Source organism: Aythya fuligula, chromosome 3, assembly GCF_009819795.1.
Source record: "Aythya fuligula isolate bAytFul2 chromosome 3, bAytFul2.pri, whole genome shotgun sequence".
NCBI lineage: Eukaryota > Metazoa > Chordata > Aves > Anseriformes > Anatidae > Aythya > Aythya fuligula.
In genome coordinates, this window is record NC_045561.1 from 111,704,106 (window position 1) to 111,724,206 (window position 20,101).

At 41.1% G+C, this 20,101-nt stretch overlaps 1 protein-coding gene across 1 annotated transcript in view; it reads left to right on the plus strand.

Moving 5' to 3' along the window:
- The first annotated feature begins 2,378 nt into the window (after nt 1-2,378).
- The window catches only part of MFSD2B (major facilitator superfamily domain containing 2B), a 34,501-nt gene continuing 16,778 nt past the window's right edge, over nt 2,379-20,101 (plus strand). Inside the window, exons 1-6 of the mRNA XM_032185399.1 lie at nt 2,379-2,429; nt 7,143-7,259; nt 10,746-10,870; nt 14,127-14,250; nt 15,631-15,709; nt 19,349-19,527. Of these exons, the coding sequence (XP_032041290.1) occupies nt 2,379-2,429; nt 7,143-7,259; nt 10,746-10,870; nt 14,127-14,250; nt 15,631-15,709; nt 19,349-19,527 (675 nt within the window). The remainder of the gene's footprint in view (nt 2,430-7,142; nt 7,260-10,745; nt 10,871-14,126; nt 14,251-15,630; nt 15,710-19,348; nt 19,528-20,101) is intronic.

Genomic DNA, 20,101 nt, shown 5'->3' on the forward strand with positions numbered 1-20,101 from the left:
CCTCTAAGTCGCAGTACAGTACCCTTGAATTTCAACAGAAATTAAATGATTAATGCAAGATTGATTGAAATGAAATGGGTGGTGGTGGTATTTAAAATTTAAGGTAAGTAAAGCACTTCTGGTTGCTATCAGAAGATTGTGTTTGTGGAAAGGAGCAACACTTAGTATTTCAATATTAATGTCTGCTACCAATATTTAAGAGACTGGGTAGCTTGATTGTGTTTGGCTGTATATCGTGCTTCACTGAAATCAACTTTCTGGCAACAGCTTTGGTGGTAGACTGTTTTCAGTTCGAAAGTGTAATTTAAAAGTCGAATTAATTACAGAATAGGAGCAAATGTCTCAAAGGTCAAAGTCATGCTGACTGCACTAATCCCATCTTAGACTAGAAAGTGCCTTTTAAAAAAAAAAAACTGATTGGATAATTTATTTTCTAATTCGAAGAAAATCTTTGGAGTGAATACTGAGCTGTTTTAAAAACAATCTTGTTGGTTTTGGTCAATTTATAAAGGCCAATTAAGCTGTCCAGATTCTACAGGTTGCTAATCTCTTGCTTGCTGCTGCAAACAACTGTTGTGCATTGGTCAAGCAACAGCAAACCTTGCTTGATCAATGCTTGAGTTTGTGAAACACATAAGTACTAGCAGTTATTCATTGTTTCTGCATGAGGCTTCACTTTACAGTAAATCCCATGCATTAACATACTTCATAGGAAAATTGAAATAGTCTAGAAAACAACAACAACAAAAAAATTTTCTCTAGTTTCTCCATTGTGGAGGAACACACAAATGTAGGTGACAAAGATTTACTGTGTTTTAAATACTGTGTATGAAGAGAAACAGCTACATGTTGAATTTGAATGTTACATATCTTGAAGTTCAAAATGTACAATTTACACCCAGCCTAGCATTTTAGAACAAACTCAGTGTTGGGATAAGGGTTTGACTGAGCCATTGAGAATCTGACCTCAACCTTTAAGGACACTTTGGAGTCTAAATGCTTCAGAACGTTCCAAACAAAGCCTGTTAAAGCCCCAAGTTCAGCTGTGTGCTGAAGGTCTGTTTTGTTTTTGTTGTAATTGTTACTGAGTGTGTTTTCCTTTAAAGCAATTATGATGTTGTGCTAGAAGGAGCATTTCAGTACCTGGTTCTTTCAGAATTTTCCAAATTTGTTACAGTGTAACAAATGTCTTGTAAAATGAGGTTGTGCAGGATTTGCATATAGTCCTTCATGGCATGGTTTGCAGTAGCCTCAAGTGAGCCTGCCAGATAAGGAGCCACAACAGCAGCCCTTGGAGCTGGCCTGACCGGGAAGCAGTGTGTGTGTAGATTAGTTGTACTTTTCGCAAAACAGGCAGATGTGTGCCGGTTTGCTTAAACCCTCTTCTCCTTAGCTGTCTTGAAAGACTTCATAGTTCAAAATGCACTTTTTTTTTTTCCTTCCCTGACATGGAGAACAGTTGCCGGACTCTGGTGGGCTAAGTAGTGGTGGTGAACTTGTACTGCCTAGATCACAAGAAAGACATTGAGGCCTTGGAGCATGCCCAAAGAAGGGCTACAAAGCTGGTGAAGGGTCTGTAACACAAGTCCTGTGAGGAGCAGCTGAGGGAACTGGGGTGGTTTAGTCCGGAGAAGAGGAGGCTCAGACCTCACTGCTCTCTACAACTCCCTGGAAGGAAGGAGTGGGGAGCTGGGGGTTCTCACACGTGATAGGACTAGAGGGAGTGGCCTCAAGTTGTGCCGGGGAGGTTCAGGTTGGAAATGAGGAGACATTTCTGCTCAGAAAGAGCAGTCAGGCACTGGGACGGGTTGCCCAGGGACGTGGTGGAGTCACCGTCCCTGGGGGTGTTCAAGGAGAGGTTGGACGTGGTGCTTGGGGACATGGTTTTGTGGGCGACATTGGTGGCAGGGGGATGGTTGGACCAGATGACCTCGGAGGTCTTTTCCAACCTTATAAAGGTGTCAGTTTCAGGCTGTTTCACGCATATTTCACCACACCAGAGCTCCCCGCGGCTGCAGCGCTGAGAACTTGCTCTGGCAGCCCCCTGCCCACCACTGCCGCCTGAGAGGGGAGCGGCTGGGGCGGGCGGCGTGTGCCGCGGCCACCGGGGCTGTCCAGGGGACTCCCAGCGCAAAACAGCCCCGCTTTCACCTCACGGGAGGCGGATCCGAGGGGGCACAGCGGGCTCCATGCCTCCACAGGGCACTGAGGGGTTTCTGCCAGCGGCCGTGCAGCCGTAAGGGGAAATGCGGCTGGGAGCGATAGCGCCTTCGCCCCTCACGTGCGGGGGGGGAAGTCCCTCGGCGGCTCTTTTTCTCCTTGCCGCCCCGCCCTGGGTTCACAGGTGTAGGACGGGGGCGGGCTGGCCGCAGTTAACCATGGCCGGGGCTGCGAGGGACGCCCCGGAGCGCCCGGAGGCTGAGGAGGAGGTAAGGGGGCTGAGGGGGCGAAATGGCGGCTGTCAGGGGGCTCCTCACGGGGCGGTGTCCCGCGGGGAGTCCTGTCCCGGAGCCTCGTTGCCGCTAAAGAGGGGAGGGTGCTCTTTTGGGGTGCTTTTTGGGGCAGCCCGACCGTGCTGCTGCCCTGCTCTACACAGCGCAGCGCACCTCAGTGAGGTACCTCAATGTACCTAATCCCCCCCCTCCTTCTCTCTCACGGAGAAGATCGACATAACTGCCGTTTTCCCTCAAGGGAACTGCGTGACATTTACTGTCCCCTTGGGTGGCTGCAAACGGCACATCGTCTCCCTTCACCCCTCAGGGAGCCTTTCCCCACCAGCTCCGGGTGTCTCAGCGCTGCCCGTCCAAACTCGGTGCTCTCAGCGAGGTCTGCACCCAAGCCCTGTCCCAACTATACCCCAATTATGCCTCATCAACTATGGGTTCGTGCCTGTCACAAACCCAAAAAGACCCCAAGAAACTTGCCGTGAGGGGCCAGGGGTCCCACCTCTTCCATTCCGCCTCCTGCTTTCAAGGGGGTGTTGTACGGTTGCCCACAGAAGAGCTGAAACTTTAATCTACGGGGAGAGAAAAGCTGACTGCAGAGCTGCTCCTCGGTAGCTGCACTTCCATTGTCTCTCTGATAAAATGCTTATCTGAACCTTCCAGGGGTGGCGTTCTCTTCTGGTTACTCTTAAATGGCTTGGTCCCTCATTTCTGGACAGAACTGATAATAACAGCTTTAGGACAAAATGTTTACCTCAGCCCCTTATGCCCATAATGTTCGTGAAATATCCTCATACAGCTGCCAAGAGTTGCTTTCAATGTGCTAAAGAGTTTATTATTTTTTCCTAATACGTGATTTGTTATCAACATCATACTCAATTTCTGTTCCATATGGTTTAAGTCACAAGAGAATTTAAAATAAAGGAACTGGGATGCATTAGATGCATGACTTTTCTGTAACAATGTTTAAATTTACTCTATTTAAGGAGCAAAATCAAATCTTTCACCTGTTATGCTTTCTTGATTTACCTTGAGACAAAATGAACTTGTATGTGACTGGGGCATGTGTAAATACAAAATTTTCCAGTTAATCTGAAAATAAAAAATATATATATATAACTTCACCTTCCTTTCTTTTACCTCTCACCTTTCTTCCAGGGCTTGTAGGAGCAATTTGATGCCAACATGCTTGTATTCAACTACAAAAAAAGGAGTCTCAAAACAAAATTTTCGGTTCAAACAGTTTGTGTTTTGCTCCTTATTTGACTGCTGCCTACACATTCAGCTCGCTAGTGAGTTCTTCAGTACTTTCAGTTTACCGATGAACTTACACAGGTGAAACAGCTTCTGCTGGCTTCCCCAGCAATCAAGCAATTTCTGCTGCTGGAGGTTGTGCTGCAGCAGGGAGTTCAGTCTTAAGAGGAACTGAGCAAACCTCTGGCAGCTGCTCGTCCTGCTCTGCTCACATCCATTTCATCCTTCCGAGGCCAGCTTCTGAGGTCAGGCGTTAGCAATATCATGTAATCGCAACCAAGGAGGACTTGCTCATCCAGATACTGTAATCTTTTCTACTCTTAACCATAGCGCCAGGAATTTAGAAAGAAGGAACTGTTTCCACTTCACGGGTACAGAGAATCACTCCTAGTGAGGTAGAAAATGTGGTTATGGTATAACTTCATATGGAGAGGGAAAATAGATTGAGGGGTGCTTCTTTTGGAAGAGAGACGCTGCAATGTAATGTGGAGTCTGCATAATTATTTTGCAGCGGATAGAAGCTCAGGGGTACTCAGTGAAATCACCAGGCAGCAGATCTGAAATGAGGAAAGCGGCGTTTCCTTTCACAGCGTGTCATTTGTCTGCTGAGCTGCTGTAGTGTGTTATGGCTTCGAGTACAAATGAGCTCTGGAATTAATGAGGCAAAATAAAAGGAGCGCAGGTGCTACACGTGCTGGTCAGAATATAGCCTCCGTTTTGGGGTGTTCACAAAATGCTGACTGCCTGTGCTCTGAGGCTACCAGAGCAGGAACCTCTGTGTGCTGTGTCTATCTGACAGCTCGTTTTACCCCAAAACAAAACCGGCTATCGCTGGAGATGTAGCCTCTGCTGTGACCTGATCTTTAACTTTGCCGGAGAGTCAAGGGAACGCGGTTCAGAAAGCAGCTGAACAGCATCCCGAGGGTGTGTGGAGTCGTAGTGAGAGTCTCCCCCCAAAATTTAAGACTGCTAAGGTGGTAAATTTGCTAACCATTAAACCGTTTTGAAGAGAGGAGTGCTGCCTACAGCCTGCAAGTTGAGATCTTGGTCAACTGTTTTCTGTGCCACAGCTTTAATTATTCTTTGCATTACAAAAAGATCTTGGGACGATGTATTTTACACCAAGACATTTGCTTTTTCTTTATTCATGCACTTCACTGTAGACAGCTGCTAGGGAAAGTAAGTAGGAAAATGGCATTATGGATCTGAAGGTTTTTCTCAGCTTGTTTTGAGGGTGAATTGGGACCTGGGATTTGTATGGCAATAACTTAGTCCCTTGGTTTCAGCTGGAAGTCGTGTTGCCAACGCTTGGAGCTCAGAAGGGAAGGAATCAGAGGAAAATAAACTTCGAAAGTAATTGAATTTCTAGGTGGATGGAGGTGGGGTAGGAGAAGGGTATGATTAAAAAATAAAACAGTGTGATTAGGTTTAAAAGTACACGGTCCCTGGAGCAAGGCTCAGGAGAACTGTGTTGCAAGTCAAATGAAGAAGATTAGTAGACGTGTGGGGTCTACAGACAGCTCCCAGCTTAACAAGACCCTGGTATGAAAAGCAGGTAGTTACTTTGTACAGCAAATGTCTGTTTCTTGGGCTTAAAGTCTCCTTTATTGAATTAAATAGTACATTTCTCTGATGAAGCCTGTCTTGTGCTTGTGTATCGCTCTCTTTTTTTCTTTTCCCCGGGAGGAAGAGAATTGCCAATCTGGAGTAAAAGCGAGGCCCGCTGTGGCGACCCCGATTTGCAGCTAGTGCCCTGACAACATTCGCTTTGCTGGGGTGGAGTAACGGGATGCCACCCCTAAAGAAGGTGGTTGTACACTTAACTAGGCCAGTAATGAGAGCTGTAATTAGCCTGAGACTTTTTGTTCTTCCTCTCCAACACAGAAGTGTCCTGATACTCCTGCTTCTTGCTCGCGCCCACTCAGATAAAACAGTTTGAAGGAGAACGATTAGATGATGAAAGGCTCTGTCTAGAAGTCTAAAACTTATCAAAACTCTATCACATGGTAAAGATGATGGCACTTAGTACATTTTAAAATGTTCAGAAGCTAGGTAATGTATCCAAATATTATCATTGTTTTGGATCTCATTATCATATCTCTATTTTTATCCCAATCTGATGTAAGAATTTAGGGCTTACGTATTCAGTTCAGAGAAAGGGCAGATCCACAATTAATATTGCTACTCTTTTTTTACGTGTCCTGACTTCTCCTGACGGCAGTCTTTAAGAAGGGATTGAATATGTGTTAAATTTCTCAAAAGTCAAAATTTAGGTTGAATATGCTGTCTCTATGAAAGGAATACAAGATTAATAGAGTCATTTTCTCCCTGTACTTTGAGTTTTATATAAAGACATTAACTCTGAGGTATTTTTAAAGGCTTTCTGGTATTCTGAAACTGTTACTACTGGAAAACACAGCATTCTTCATTAGCATTTCCATTAGACTGTACATCTTTTGTCTTCTAATTATGAGTTTGAAACCTTATTTTCAGCTTTTATCATACTGTTATTTGTCAGTTCTATTGAAGAATATTCTTAGATGCTTATGGTACTTTTCAAACACACATCAAAATGCAGCTGGGAGAGCAGTTTTTAAAAAGTTTTTGAAACTCACAGAGTGTCTTAGTCCTTCCTAAACAGTACTTGAGGCCCAAAGTAATTTTCTCTATCTTACCAATTTTAACTGGTTTAAAAAATAAAAAGAAGAAGAAGGCAAAGAAGACAGAGAAAGTCAAGTGACTTTTCCAGGATCTCACCAGCAAGTTGTGGCAAAGTGAAGAATGAATAAGACACAAATCTTTGGAGTGTATTCAGTCTGCCTTGACTGTAGAAATTTTCTTCCCATATGAATGTTGTCTAATTATTGTGGCAAGAAAGCATATATCAATTATCATGGTCTGAAAGATTAATAGAAGAAAATATTTTAAATGAAAAAAAAGGAAAGTTTTCAGCATTTTTAAAATCTGAATTAAACACTCCAAGACACAACCAGAAAACAGAATTATAGTATCTGCATTTTATTTCTCCTTGCTTGTAAACTGGTTCATTTTTAATAGAAACATTGAATGGGTTGGCTTGGAAGAGACCTTAAAGCCCATCTCATTCCAACCCCCTGCCATGGGATGCGATGCCACCCACTAGATCAGTTGGCCAGGGCCTTGTCCAACAACCTGGTCTGAATAGCTAATGAGAAGCAGGTAGGTGAACCTAGATTCCTGTGTAGGAACACTGTGATTTGATTGTAGGAACAAAATGTCTTAAAAACCTGAACAATCAGCATTCAAATGATGGTAGGAATTTAGGGCATATTGTTTCTTAATGGGATACCTGTGAAGCAATACCTGAATTTGGAGTTAGCCTCAGAGTTTACTATTATGACTTTTGCAGTTTTTATCACGTGTACTTTGTTCTTCTCATCAACTGTTCTGTTTCTCCTTGCACAGGAATACAGGCTCTCAGTCTGTCGCAAGTTATGCTATGCAATAGGAGGTGCCCCAAACCAAGTGGCAGGGAGCGCTGCTGCTTTCTTCCTACAGATCTACCTGCTAGATATAGCCCATGTAAGTAGCACAAGAAACCTTTACAGATTTCCTTCAACATTGGTGTCATCAAAAATGTGCTTAGAACTATAAAAGGTAAATTCTCTAGTAATGCTTTTAAATTGTCTTGTTAGCATTGCCTTTAGCTGTTCAGCATCCTGGAAGCTGCATAAACTTCTCTGGAAAAATATGTTTTCCTCACTAGTTTCCTTTCTGACTTGTAGTGGCCATCATTTCCTTTTAGTTTGTGATCATCAGTAGAGCTTTAGGTACTCCAGAGCTCTCTCACTTGCAGACACAAGCAAAAGAAGTTCTTGATATCAAGAGCGTCTAAGATAGGAAACATCTGCAACACTCTTAGTACCGTATTGAGGTTGTGAATTTTTGTTCATTCAGTTTAGTCTAAAATTACTGCAGTTGCATCCAGTAGTCATCATAATTTCATGTCAGTTTTATTTGTTTAGACTAGGATAATTATCCTTTGCAAAGAAAGCTGAGTGATCCTTCCTGAAGGCTCTTTGCTGCTGGTGTGTGGATTTCCAGTGCAGAAATAGACTTCGTGAAAAAAAGCAGCCGGAGTCATCCCATTCAGCTGACTTTCAGTGCTCCAGCTAGATTCCAGGGCAGCAGAGAAACAAAGAAAATGAACCCATAAGCATTTTTCACTGTTTTGGATTGTCTTGTATGTCTGTGTGGTAGCTAAGTGGGACAGATAAGGTATTGTAGGGTGGAAGAAAGGGTTTTAGGGAGAAAAGGCCGAACTTCAGGGGCTGTGAAAACAGCTGTGGCTGAAACCGTAGTAGAGTTCAGCAATGATGACTGCTTTTATTTGCTGGAGAAAATAAACAAACAAACAAGCAACAACAATAACAACAACAACAAAAAGGAGGTTCTGGATCAATATTATTATCCAGTTGCTCTTTAAGATGTAGAAAGACAGAATATCATGACAAGGGCAGAGGAGTTACAAATGTCTTGTAGAGGTCAAAGTCACAGGAAAAGGGGACAGATTTGGACAGAAGTGTCAAGGATGGCAAGCGGATGTCTGAGAAGAGCTGAAGGTAGAAGAAGGAACTGCTTGGAGGTGCAGCAGGAGGCACATGCAGCTCTGAGCACAACTGTTTTATACTTGCGTCAAGGATAGAGATCAGGAAGCATGAACTGGATGAGGAAGACACTAATACAATTTTCTAGGGTGCTTATAAATACGGGAATTTCCCCATCCTCTGCTTATCACAGGAACTGCAAAATCTTGAACCTAGGGAGCATTTATTTCTTTATGTGTTTGTGTAGAGTGTCCAGGAAGCTCAGGTCCCATTCCTGCATCTCTTGATGCTACCTAAATAAATGACATCATTATTTTTGTTAACAAGCTTCTACTGAAATCCTATAATTTTGCTTAACATTTGTAAGAATACTGTTATTACTTCGTTAAGGGCCTTAATTATTTGTTCCTTGATGGCTTAATTTGTTCTCTGAAGTAATCCTGCAGGGGCAGGAATTTTTCAAGGCCTGATCAACATCTCTGAGTTCCTGTGGTTTTGTTTTTTCTTTTTTCCTTTTCCCCATATATTCCCAGAGGAGAGTATGTCATTTTATAGTAAGTGCCTGAATTTAAATCTTGCCCACTTAGAGGGCAGAACTGTTTCAACTCTTTCTGAGACTGTGAAACTCACTATGTGTAAACCTTATTGCATAATCTGGGCACCTTCTAAGAAAATTACATTTGTATTCACTTTTCGTAGCTTATACTTTTTCCATTTGAATTCCATATTCCACCTAAATTACCTGTATAAGCTACAGACATCCAAATACAACTCCAAACCACACAGAAGCCTTGAATCACATTACTAGAAAACACTAAAACCTCTGATAATAGATCCTGGTCTTTCTCCCTTTTGAAATGGGTGAATTTAGCATATTTTATCTTGTTTTGCATTAGCACTGAGAAGTTGCTGGCACTGGTGCTGAAACTCTTTAAATTTAGGGAAAGAAAATGCAGTTAAGGGATGTATAAGCCCCTGTAGATGACATAAAATTGGGAGACTGTGCAAAGACTCCACTCCTAATGTAAGAGAGGTCTTAACTTTCCTCCTTTTCCTCCTTTAATTTTCAAGGTATCCCACCTCTGTTTACTTCCTTTCTGTCTACTCACGTTATCTGAGCAAGATACCGATGCAAAACCCACCTAATTTCAAACTTTCTGCCCATATGTCCATATATCAACACATTATTTTACCTGCTCTATCTTTCTGCATCATTATTTTGTTCTTGTTGTCACCGTGGCGGTGGGAGGGCACAAGTCGCGGATGGTGGCCAGCCTGGACCCCACTACGGTGCTGTGGGACACGTCCCAGCCTTGTGCTGTAGTACAGCAATGGGATGCTCAGAGAGCTGCTGTCATTACCTGCCGCAGTACCAACCCCAGTCCTTCCTTGTTCCTAAGCTTTTTGGGGTGGGTACGTATCTTGGAGCTGGCAGTAGCAGGAAAATTAATTATTTCTGCAATTTCCCCTAATTTGGGCTAAAATTTAGCAAGTGTGATTCCAGAAGTGTGTAGCATCTGCCTTTAACAAAGGTTGTCTTGGATATTTTGGACACTGTTGCTCCTTTTTTTCACCTCTGAGGAAATACCCGCAGCAATTTCTGTACACAGGGGACCTGTGCGAGCTGAAGGCAGGCAATGCTGCCTGGGAGGAATAAACCCTGCAGAAAAGCAGGGAACACATGTATTACCTCAAACTTGGTGTTGGATTTGCTGCATTCACCAGGCTTCCAGCTGGCTTAAAGAAGTGAGGGCATGAAGTCGCATATAGACGAAGGGTGTTTTCTGCACTCACAGTCCCACAGGCTGTTTCAGTGGTCTCTCTATATGTTTATTTTTTAAAGATTTAAGAGAACATTCAAGGTTATATAGATTTCAATGACTTTTTTTTCAGGCCTATAGTTTTGGTGGCATGAACTAGGTGCTTCAAGGAGAAACCACAAGTTTTTAACCCTTCTGTGATCTGCAGCCTCGTGCCACCAGCTGGCAGCCTTGTTGGTAATCTCAGGAGATGAAAAAGCATGAATGCATGTCCACAGCCACCTCGGCTCTTGTCTAGGTCAGGTCAAGACAGTGATCTGGAAATGGGACTGTGGTAGGGAACAAGCTGAGGGGAAAGTTACAGAGACACTCTGACAGGTTTTAAAACTAAAACAAAGACTTCCTGTTTGACCATCTGCCTATAGACCATAGTTCTGCGCATGTCTATTATCTCCCTTTCCTTGCACTTTTCTTCTCTTATCTCATTTTGCATGATGCCTGTCTCAATGTTTTGTTTGTTTGCTATGGGAAACCAATAGAGTAACCAGTAGTAATTTCTATGACAGCAGCAGCCATGTTTTGTAAATGAGTGAACATTACTCTTTAAAACACTGAGGTTCTTTCTGGAAAGTTGCTTTCTGCTGTTTCATTGTACTGGGGAACAATGGCTCTTGTTCAGAGTACTGTGTTTGTACTTTCAGATTACACCGTTCCAGGCCTCTTTGGTGCTGTTCATTGGCAAAGCCTCAGGAGCAGTTACTGATCCTGTTGCTGGCTTTTTTATTAGCAAAAGTAAATGGACAAAAATTGGCCGTCTCATGCCTTGGTAAGCAGAAATCTGTACATGTAGTTTACACTTGTATATATATATATATATATATATATTTTGCATGTGTGTGTTGTGATCATACAGTCTTCTCATTGAATTAGACTTATTTTTCCTTGCCTTTTTCCAAGCAATCATATCCATTCGTCATATATAAAATCACAAAGAAAAATTATCACGTCACCTGTTTCCCTTTAGCTTCCTCACCCGCGGAAAACATACAAAGACTTTCTACCATTTGATAAACAAACAGAGAAGGACAAGACACCACTTTGTTAACAAAACTAGAATCTCAGGTGTAAGACCTTGTTAGGGATTGAATTTTCATCTCTGTCTAGATTCCTTTCAGTTTGGCTGCACATCTTCACAAAGTTGTAATTTCTACTTGTGTCCTAGTGTGCCATCACCTCCCACATCAGCCTTTCAGGAGCTCCCTTATCTTTAATGCTCTCAGCCTTCCAGCTCACTAAAAGATACGTGCATACACGTGGAACAGATGTGAAACTCTGTTTCATTCGTCCTTATAGCAATTGCTCTGTTCCTGTTGCTGGTGTGTCCCCATAATCAAGATACTTAACTGAAAAATCACCATGAGTTTTATAGAGGAAAGAGATGCTCTGGGATTTCAACAGCATTTCTAAAGGGACGCAGTGATGTTTCTCTGTGATGTACTTACATCTTGTATGCACCCTTGCTATTGTCCAGCAGAACCTGCATGGCAAGTAACACTCTCACCTCTACTGTCCCCATGTTAGCAGAATTAGAAGAATGAATGTTCATGTAAGAAGGAGATCTCATATCAATCTCCTTTTTATAGGTGTAAAGCAAGAAAATTGTAAAGGAGTGGTCCATATTAGAGGAATTCAATCTCAACCATGCTAGAGGGAGCTTATTTTTTATTTATTTTATTTTTATTTCAGAAGTCACGGGGAGACTAAGTATTTTGTGAAATAGGGAGTCTTTAATCACTGCTCTATCTCATGCATTGTAAGGATGTATTGCCAGGTATTTTGAATTAATTATGAATTTTGAATTAATATAATCCCCAAATTCAATTCACAACTAAAATCTAAGTGTAAACATGTAGTGAAGTTGTTGAAACGTCAAGGAAAACAAGCCAGTTTTTTTAGCTGGTGGTTCTCTTGCTGGCATGTGGTTTTAGAGCTACAGAAAATTGTGAGCTGCTCATATCTGACAGATGACATTTTTATAACAAATGCCAATAGATGTATTCAATGCATTTTTTCACTTTCTTGAAAATACTGCAAATAAGCACATTTAGTGTTGATATTAGATCAGTATTAGGATAACTTCCATCCTAGCAAAAGTGTGAACTTAGCAGCCCTTTGTGCTGTAAACCAATGACTGTACAAGTTGCACTTCTTAGAGGAAGAATCTTCTACATGAAGTGCATCCTTCAATATGCACTCATCAACCAGCTGCTTTCTTTCCAGAAGGATTTTGTCTTTTTTTTTTCTTTTGGTAATGGTAGCTTTTCATAGTAATTTCGTTCCTGTGCTTTGGTGCTCAGATCATTTTTATGCAAGGAAAAAATGTATCTCCTGTTAGTCTAAAAATACTTTATTACTTTGAAATTATTCTGATTTGCTAAGTATCCAGAGTGAAACAATGGAATTGGCTCTGTCAGAAAAGTTTGCCCACAAAGCACAAACATTAGTAAAGAGGCCAAAAGCTTAAGTATGGCTTAATACTGTACATAATATAGTAGGAAGTCATCGGCCATTACTGGTGTATTTTATGTAATGCCTTTAAAAGGAATAAGCAGACACGGACTTGGAATACACAAATCTAGTCAAATATTTTGTGAAAGGAGTTAATAGTAGAAAATCAGCAAGTTCAGCAAGGCTCTGAAAACTCACTGAAATTAATGAAGGAGGGAAAATGTGAAAAGAGGAGGGAATAATGCGACTAAGGGGGTTATTGCTGAGAAGTTGCACAAAAATATGACCATAAAACATCTCATTGTGGTGCCTCTGTCTGGACACCAGCCTGGAAAAGCTCACACTTTTGTAGAAGAAGGTAGATTCCCTGACATGGGTGAGAATTTTGCCCTTCTTTGTGTTTTCCATTGCTGATGGCCTGGAAACTGGAGAGACAGAGAATACCAGAACCTGGCACTTTCCTTGCAAATGTTTAGCTCCCAGTGACGCTGTCCATCCCCCAGAGCAGTGTGGGAAAGTCATTGTTTTACTGAACTATTTACCCACATTACCCTTTTGTATGCCACGTTTTCGGTTCATGATTGCAAAATAATCAGCTGACCCCCAAGGTCAGTAGTGCTGTTGTGAAGGGATTAATCTGTTTTCTCTTTTACGTGTTTGGATATTTTTTATTGTGATCTTGGTCATCTAATTGCATTGTTTAACGTCTGATTTACAAGAACGTGGCAGAGCTCTGCTGCTGCTGCAGCTCAGACTTTTACGAAATGATAGCATCTGATCACTTCTATCACAGAGTTTGGAGTGTTGTTTGCCTGAAATCATTTTTAGACCAAGTGTAATTAATTGCTGGTACATGGCAATGTCTGGAATTTAAGTTTCTGTAGTTCTGTTTTTAAGCCACCTTCCCCAACGGATGATGATCCTTTTGTGTTTGGGGTGATTAAGAATTTTATTGTTGAGTAAAATGGAGTAAATAATTATATACCAGAGTAGATACAGACCATAGGAAGTCTTGCAGTGAGCTGCCTGTTACCTTTTGTGCTGTTTTCAGTGTTTATATCAACATGTTTGCATTTGTTTGAAGTAGCAGTGGAGAGGCCAAGTTGAGAGGAAAGCTGAAGGTGTTAAAATTAGAACAAGAAATCCTTCCTAATAAGTAAACTCATGGAAACGCAGCTGAAGTATGTTATGACATGTGACAACAGGGCTTAGTTTTCAGTGATTCTTTCTAATAAAGATGTAGTCTAGGGATGTACTAAGAAGTAGCAATAGAGTTATGCTATTACGGTACAAGTGCAAGGCAACTGTGTCAGTTCTGAGTAGGTTATTAATGTAAGTATAGATTTTTTCCTTCAGATTTACTGTTTTATTACATTTTATGGAAGTACACAAATTTCTTATTAATTTGTGCATTTAATGCATGCAGACATTTAATGCTTAAAATCACATCATGATTGCGTTTAGGAAAACTGCACATAAAATGAATTGTGTGATACTGAGTATGAGGAGGAAAACTTAATGTGCTTTGCTAGCCTTATGTTGAGATCATAGGCATGTGCTAATTCTCTTGGCAGGATGCTGGCATGTACACCCTTCACAGCAGTGTCCTATTTGCTCATGTGGTACCTGCCTCCTTTTGTATCAGGAAGAGTTGTGTGGTACCTGATTTTCTACTGCCTTTTCCAAGCACTGACCACAGTAAGTAGTCACACGTCATGATGGTCTCAGCAGTAGCCTGTTTTTTTCTGTTATTGCATTCCAATTTAATAAACTGAGGTTTACCAAATCTTTACATTATATTTCAATTTCTAGCGAGTTTTAAGGGATCAGCAGATGTCTCTTTATCAAACTCTGCTGGTTCACAGTTTCTGTCCAGTCATTTTCTGGCAAATGACTTGCTAATTCAGCCAGATTACCTCCACGATCTTTCTCTGGTAGTTGAGGCTTAGGCAGGTGACTTAGCGCCAAAGGGTCTGAACACACAAAAGGGTAGAATACTTGCACTGAAAGCCATTGGTGCACATCTGGGGAAAGACAGTGTCATAAACCATCTCATCCTTTTGGGGAATTAGTGAGGTGTCTTGGATACTTAACTCATTCTTGAATAAATCCAAAGAGATATTTAGATTCCTACATTCCAGTTAGACACCTAACTTCTCACAACTTCTGCTTTCAGGGACAGATTAGGAGACCAGATGGCTTTGTGACTCTAGTTCTGGGTGCTTTGACTCAAGGTGGAAGGCAAGGAAAAGTCAGAGGCCCAGAGCTGAAATTGTATTGATAATAGTCATCAAGATATTTATGTCTGGATAAAAGAGTTTGAACACATGAATTTTTGCGCCATATTGCAAAACTTGCAGTATTTAGCAACCATATTGTAGGAACTATTATTTCAGTGGATCCCAAGGAACTTCTCAGACATTTTCCATAACTGTACGTGCAGGGGCTGTGTCACCCAGTTCTGCCTTGTAGCCAGTATCAAGGTGAAAGAAGGTATCTCCAGAACGAAGCAGTATCTCACAGCAGATCAGGACTGGAAGTGAGGCAGCTGCATTGCAATACAGCAGGGTGAAACCTGGCTCATTGAACTTCACTAGGTCATATTTTGAAAAAGTGGTTCCCAGAGAGTTAAAGAATTATGTACTGAAACAAATATTGAAATATTTGGGGGATGTATGCAGTCTTCTGGCTTGAATAAGGTGGAATATTATATTGTTTTATTATGGCTTTGCTTCCTGCTAGTTAGCTCAAGCTCGGAACATGATAGCCTCTTAGTGCAAAGAAAACTAGATGCTTTATAGCCTGGTTTTAAAGGACTTTTTCCCAAGGAAGCTGGATGAACGCAGCATTAAGGTCGAGCCTCTTGGCAATTTATTATTTATTATTGTATTATGAAAGAGATTTTTTTTTTGCTCTTATGTGCTTTATAAAACAGAAAGAAAAGCCAGGTCTTTCTGCTAAAAGATGCAATGTTCTTAATAAATGACTTCTAATGTTACATTAAACTATCTTTGTGGATATCAGAGAAATACATCATCTACCTTGAAACTTCCTGAATGATGTTCTTTCTTTGCATAGCTATTCCAGGTGCCATATACAGCTCTCACCATGTTTCTCAGCACAGACCAGAAGGAGCGAGATTCTGCAACTGCGTACCGTGAGTGTGATGCGGGCTTTCTCATGTGGACTGGGGCTGGCGTTTATTTAAAATCATTCTCTAGCTATAGGAAGTTCCTAATGTTTTGTGTCCCTAAATTGAACATCTACATGAGATTTTTAATATCTGATGAGAAGTATTTTGTCCTGTAGATGCTTCCATTTTTCTAGCTAACTGGGAGATATTAATGTTTTATTGTCTCAAATTGTCAAATTAGCTATAAACTCTTTTCAGTTTATTGCTAGCCAGGAGAAAAATAAAAATTACCCAGAGCCTGAATACAGAATAATTATTTCATTTAAAGATGATTTTTAGGGGAAAGCACAAAGTGCTGATCTCATTTTACATTCCATTAAAAAAGTTTGAAGGTAATTTTGAGCTTTTTTTTTTCTTTTAGTTTGGATTTTCTTTTTTTGTGTGTGTGCGTGCACATGCACACCAATTAAAACCTCTCTTTTTGTTATGTCTGTGTCTTTTTAAATCTAAGACATTGCAGGTAGCTAGCAGAAAGATCTTGTTATATAACTAGCATTCTGACTGTATTAGTTAAAAGAATGACAGCTTACAGACCAGATCTCAGGCTCTTTATCTCTTTACTCTCCAAAACCAGACAAAGATTTTGCTTTGATGCAAATTGTTAAAACCAAAAAGTGCAATGAAAATCTTTTTCAAGAATTCCTGTATAGCTCATAAAATGCATGTAAGAACAGTTTCTTGCTTTCTTCTCTCCTCAGCTCTGTTCTCATGCCTTCTTTATCGTGTAGCTGCTGTCTCTCATGTCCACCAGCATTAAAAGAAAAGAGTGCTCAAACGTCACATGAAAGATTTTTCTCTGTCTTAACGTGTCCTTTGGTGTTGCTTTGGAGTAGTTTATAACTTCTTGTTGTTTTTGCATTTGTTTTCTCTTCACAGCAAGAACCCTTTTCTTTTCCACTAGTTCTTCTAACCCTCAACATACTTGTTGAGTATACAGAAAACTGGACCACAGAGGCACAACGATATGTCCAGAAGTGCTAAAATATCACATCAGAAATTCTAGATCTAATATCCCCTGAGCAACCCAACCCCTTCTCAGCCACATGGATTGGTTGTAATTTGCATTATCATCAGCTATGTCAAGAGAAATCCCGGGCTAGCAGTCACAGAACTAACCAGCAGCAGATTCCAGTTGTGTTCTGTTCTTTGGCAGTGACAGTATCTTGAGTCATCTGGCTGAAATTCTAACCAAACCCACATACCTAGTGTTTTCTGTTGTCTGGTTTTATGTCTTTAGAGGCTGTGGTCCAAATAAATGTGCTTTCCTGTCTGCTAGTCCAATAATTTCACAGTTATGTGAAACTCTTGCTAATAAATGCTCTTGAACTCCATGGCTAAGAGGTGTAGTACATTTATAGTGTCATTTTACCATTCAGAAAATTGTTTAACTTTTCTGTATACAGCTCTTCTACTGAGATAATTTAGGGTGGTGCAATTAGCCATAATTTTGACTTTTCAGGCGCTAGTACTTTTGTCTATTTTGAAATAATATTTGTTTGGAGATTAGTTTTCTTGTAACAGTTATGATTGTGATATATATATATATATTTAATTTTATTTATTTATCTTTAGCAAGGCCTTACTTAAACACTCTTCCCTTACTTCTCTTTGGGTTTCATAGAGAATTCTCATTGATAGACTTTCTCAGATGCAGTTAGTTGTTCAGGTATTTCTTCAATTGCTTAGAGACGCACAGCAGCGTAATCTGAAGTGTGTTTTGAAAAACAAAAGGTTGGGGTCAGAGGATCCACTCCCCTCTACTGGAGAGAAGCAGAACTGTTTATCATACGTTTTCTCCTGTTCCTTACTGTAAATGCATGACAGAAATGCTGGATTCCGAAGTTGTTTTCAGATAAATACTACTTATATCTGGGCAAAATAGAACCAACTCCAAATACAATCTTTTTTTCCAAGAGATCTGCTTTCTTTGCTACAGTGGAAAGTAACACATTATCAATTCTGAGCACCCAAAGACTTTGAAAATCTGCCTGTTTTTCAGCTCCTGGCACTTCTTAGAAAATAAGAGGTTTCATAATAGTTGTGTTTCTGTTGCCTATTATAATGTTTTTGAGTTTTATTGTATGCAAGCGCTTGGTAAAATGCTGATGTGATGTCTTAGATAAAGGTTATAAAGGTTTTAGGTGGTGTTCTGAATGAAAGGTGTGACTCAGGTATTACTTCTTTTGTGCTGGGCATTGAACAGTTTGGAAGCTCTGCAAGATGCATCAGAGACTGGATTGTGGCAGAACAGTTCACACCAGTCTGAAGTTAGGATTTCCACCATCAGTCACTTTTTTTTGGATGGACTGAGCTGAATCATTGCTGGGAAGATTAGATACAAAGTTTGAGGAAGAACCATTATTATTTTTTACCTCTTGGTTTAAATTTATGTAACACAAAGCCTCAGGTCTTCCATTCAGAAACATTCTCTGTGTAGGAACATACTGGCAATGATTTACATGATCCAAGTCTCCTGGGTGCCTGTCTTGCATTTTCCTTCCCTGATCTCCCATAGCTGCTTACAGCTTTTGTTACTGCACTGTCTGAAGTGTGGTGGTTAACCTTTTTGGTAGAAGGAGCCCTAGTGCTTAGGTCAATGAGAAGAATACTCTCTCAGAAGTAGTAAGTCTCGGTCCTTGTTCCTAATCTGTTCACATATTCAATCTAATTAATCTTTATGCAAAATGCTTAAGTAGTACCTGGAGCTAGGACAGGAACTCAGTTTATCTCCCTGCATTGGGGATGCTGGGTATGGCCATATTGTGTGGAAATAGGAGTGGTAGGCTTGAAATCCCTCTGAATGAGAAGGGTCAAAACCCAATTTATTCAAGAATCACCTACAGCTGGGTTGTAACAACTACTTTGACTGATTTTGTGTGCGTGGAGCACGATCTGGATACATGTGTTTTGCTTTCCAAAATAGAGACTAGTTGGTTTTTAGGTGCTCCCTTGTTCTGATGGTGCTGGAGTGGATTTGTTAGTGATCTAAACCATGCTCTGAGGCTGAGGTGCCTAGTTCTGCCTGACTACAGCCTTAGGCAGTCTTAAGAACAGCATCTGCTGTTGTCAAGAGCTTTACAGCTGGATTAGTTCCAACATAAACCCAAGGTAAGCCCTGTTTCATTTTACAGTTGGAGAACCGAGGTCTGAGCAGATAAGTGGCTTCCAAAATGTTTCACAAAGTTACTGTCAAACACGAAGTGAAAAGTTTGAAGTTATGGCTCCTAGCTGTGCTTTGGAAAAGTGGCATTCAGTATTTAAACTGTAATTTAACTCTTGTCCTCAGGATGAAAAGTTTCTGTGTTCCCTTATGTCTGTTAATCCCAGCCATATTTATCATGAAGCCTGCATAAAAGAGGCTGTTCCATGGAGGCGTCTAAAAGCTGATCAGAAATCCAGTGGCAAAACTCTTTCCTTGAGACTATTCTATTACTGACCTTCCAGTTCAGCTGTTCTTGGTATTGCTTCTTCTGCTTAATCCACATAAAATAAAATTGAATTGCTTTGATGAGGTTGTTCTTCAGTGAGATAAATGAGCAGGCGTGTGAACAGTGGAGGGATCAGGTTCTCATCCTGAATGCTCCTTTGTGCTTCCTTCTCCAGGAATGACCATGGAAGTTCTTGGGACCTTGATTGGAGCTGCACTTCAGGGGCAAATTGTGGCCAGTGCTCATCACTCTCATAACTGCACCACAAATCCTCCCCTAAACACAACCAGCCCTACCGACTCCTGGCACGACAGTCCCAGCTACCCTGAGCCCTCGGACTCCCTGTCCCATCAAGTAAGTGTCTGTGGGAGCACAGTAAGATCTCTTTGGGAGAGAACCACAGAATCAGAGAATGGTTTGGGTTAGGAGGGACCTTAAAGATCACCTCATTCCAACCTCTCTGCCATGGGCAGGGACATCTTCCACTAGACCAGGTTGCTCGAAGCCCCATCCAACCTGGCCCTAGAGGGGCATGTTCTTCCTATGGTATCACATCACCCAGCCAGATGAGCTTGAACATGACTTCCTTGAAACCAGCAATGCTGGAGCTGAGACAACTGCCTTCTTAACAACAAGGGTTCATCTCTGTTGTCTTTACAACTACTTCTAAGTGTGGCAGAAGAATTATACTGAGGAGCTTTGCTGAAGATGCTGAACTGTAAAGTATCCAGAAGGTGTATGGCCACGCTTTGTTTTCACTAGGGGCTGATCTGCAGTGTAAAATAGAAGCTTAGTAAGGATGTAAAGGAGGCTAGGGCAGAATCTTTCAGTTCAGCAACATTGCTTCTCAAAGCAGGTATCAGTAGGGATCTTCTGCAAAAATTAATGGCTGTCACATGCAAGAAACTACATCCTACTTGGAATCTGT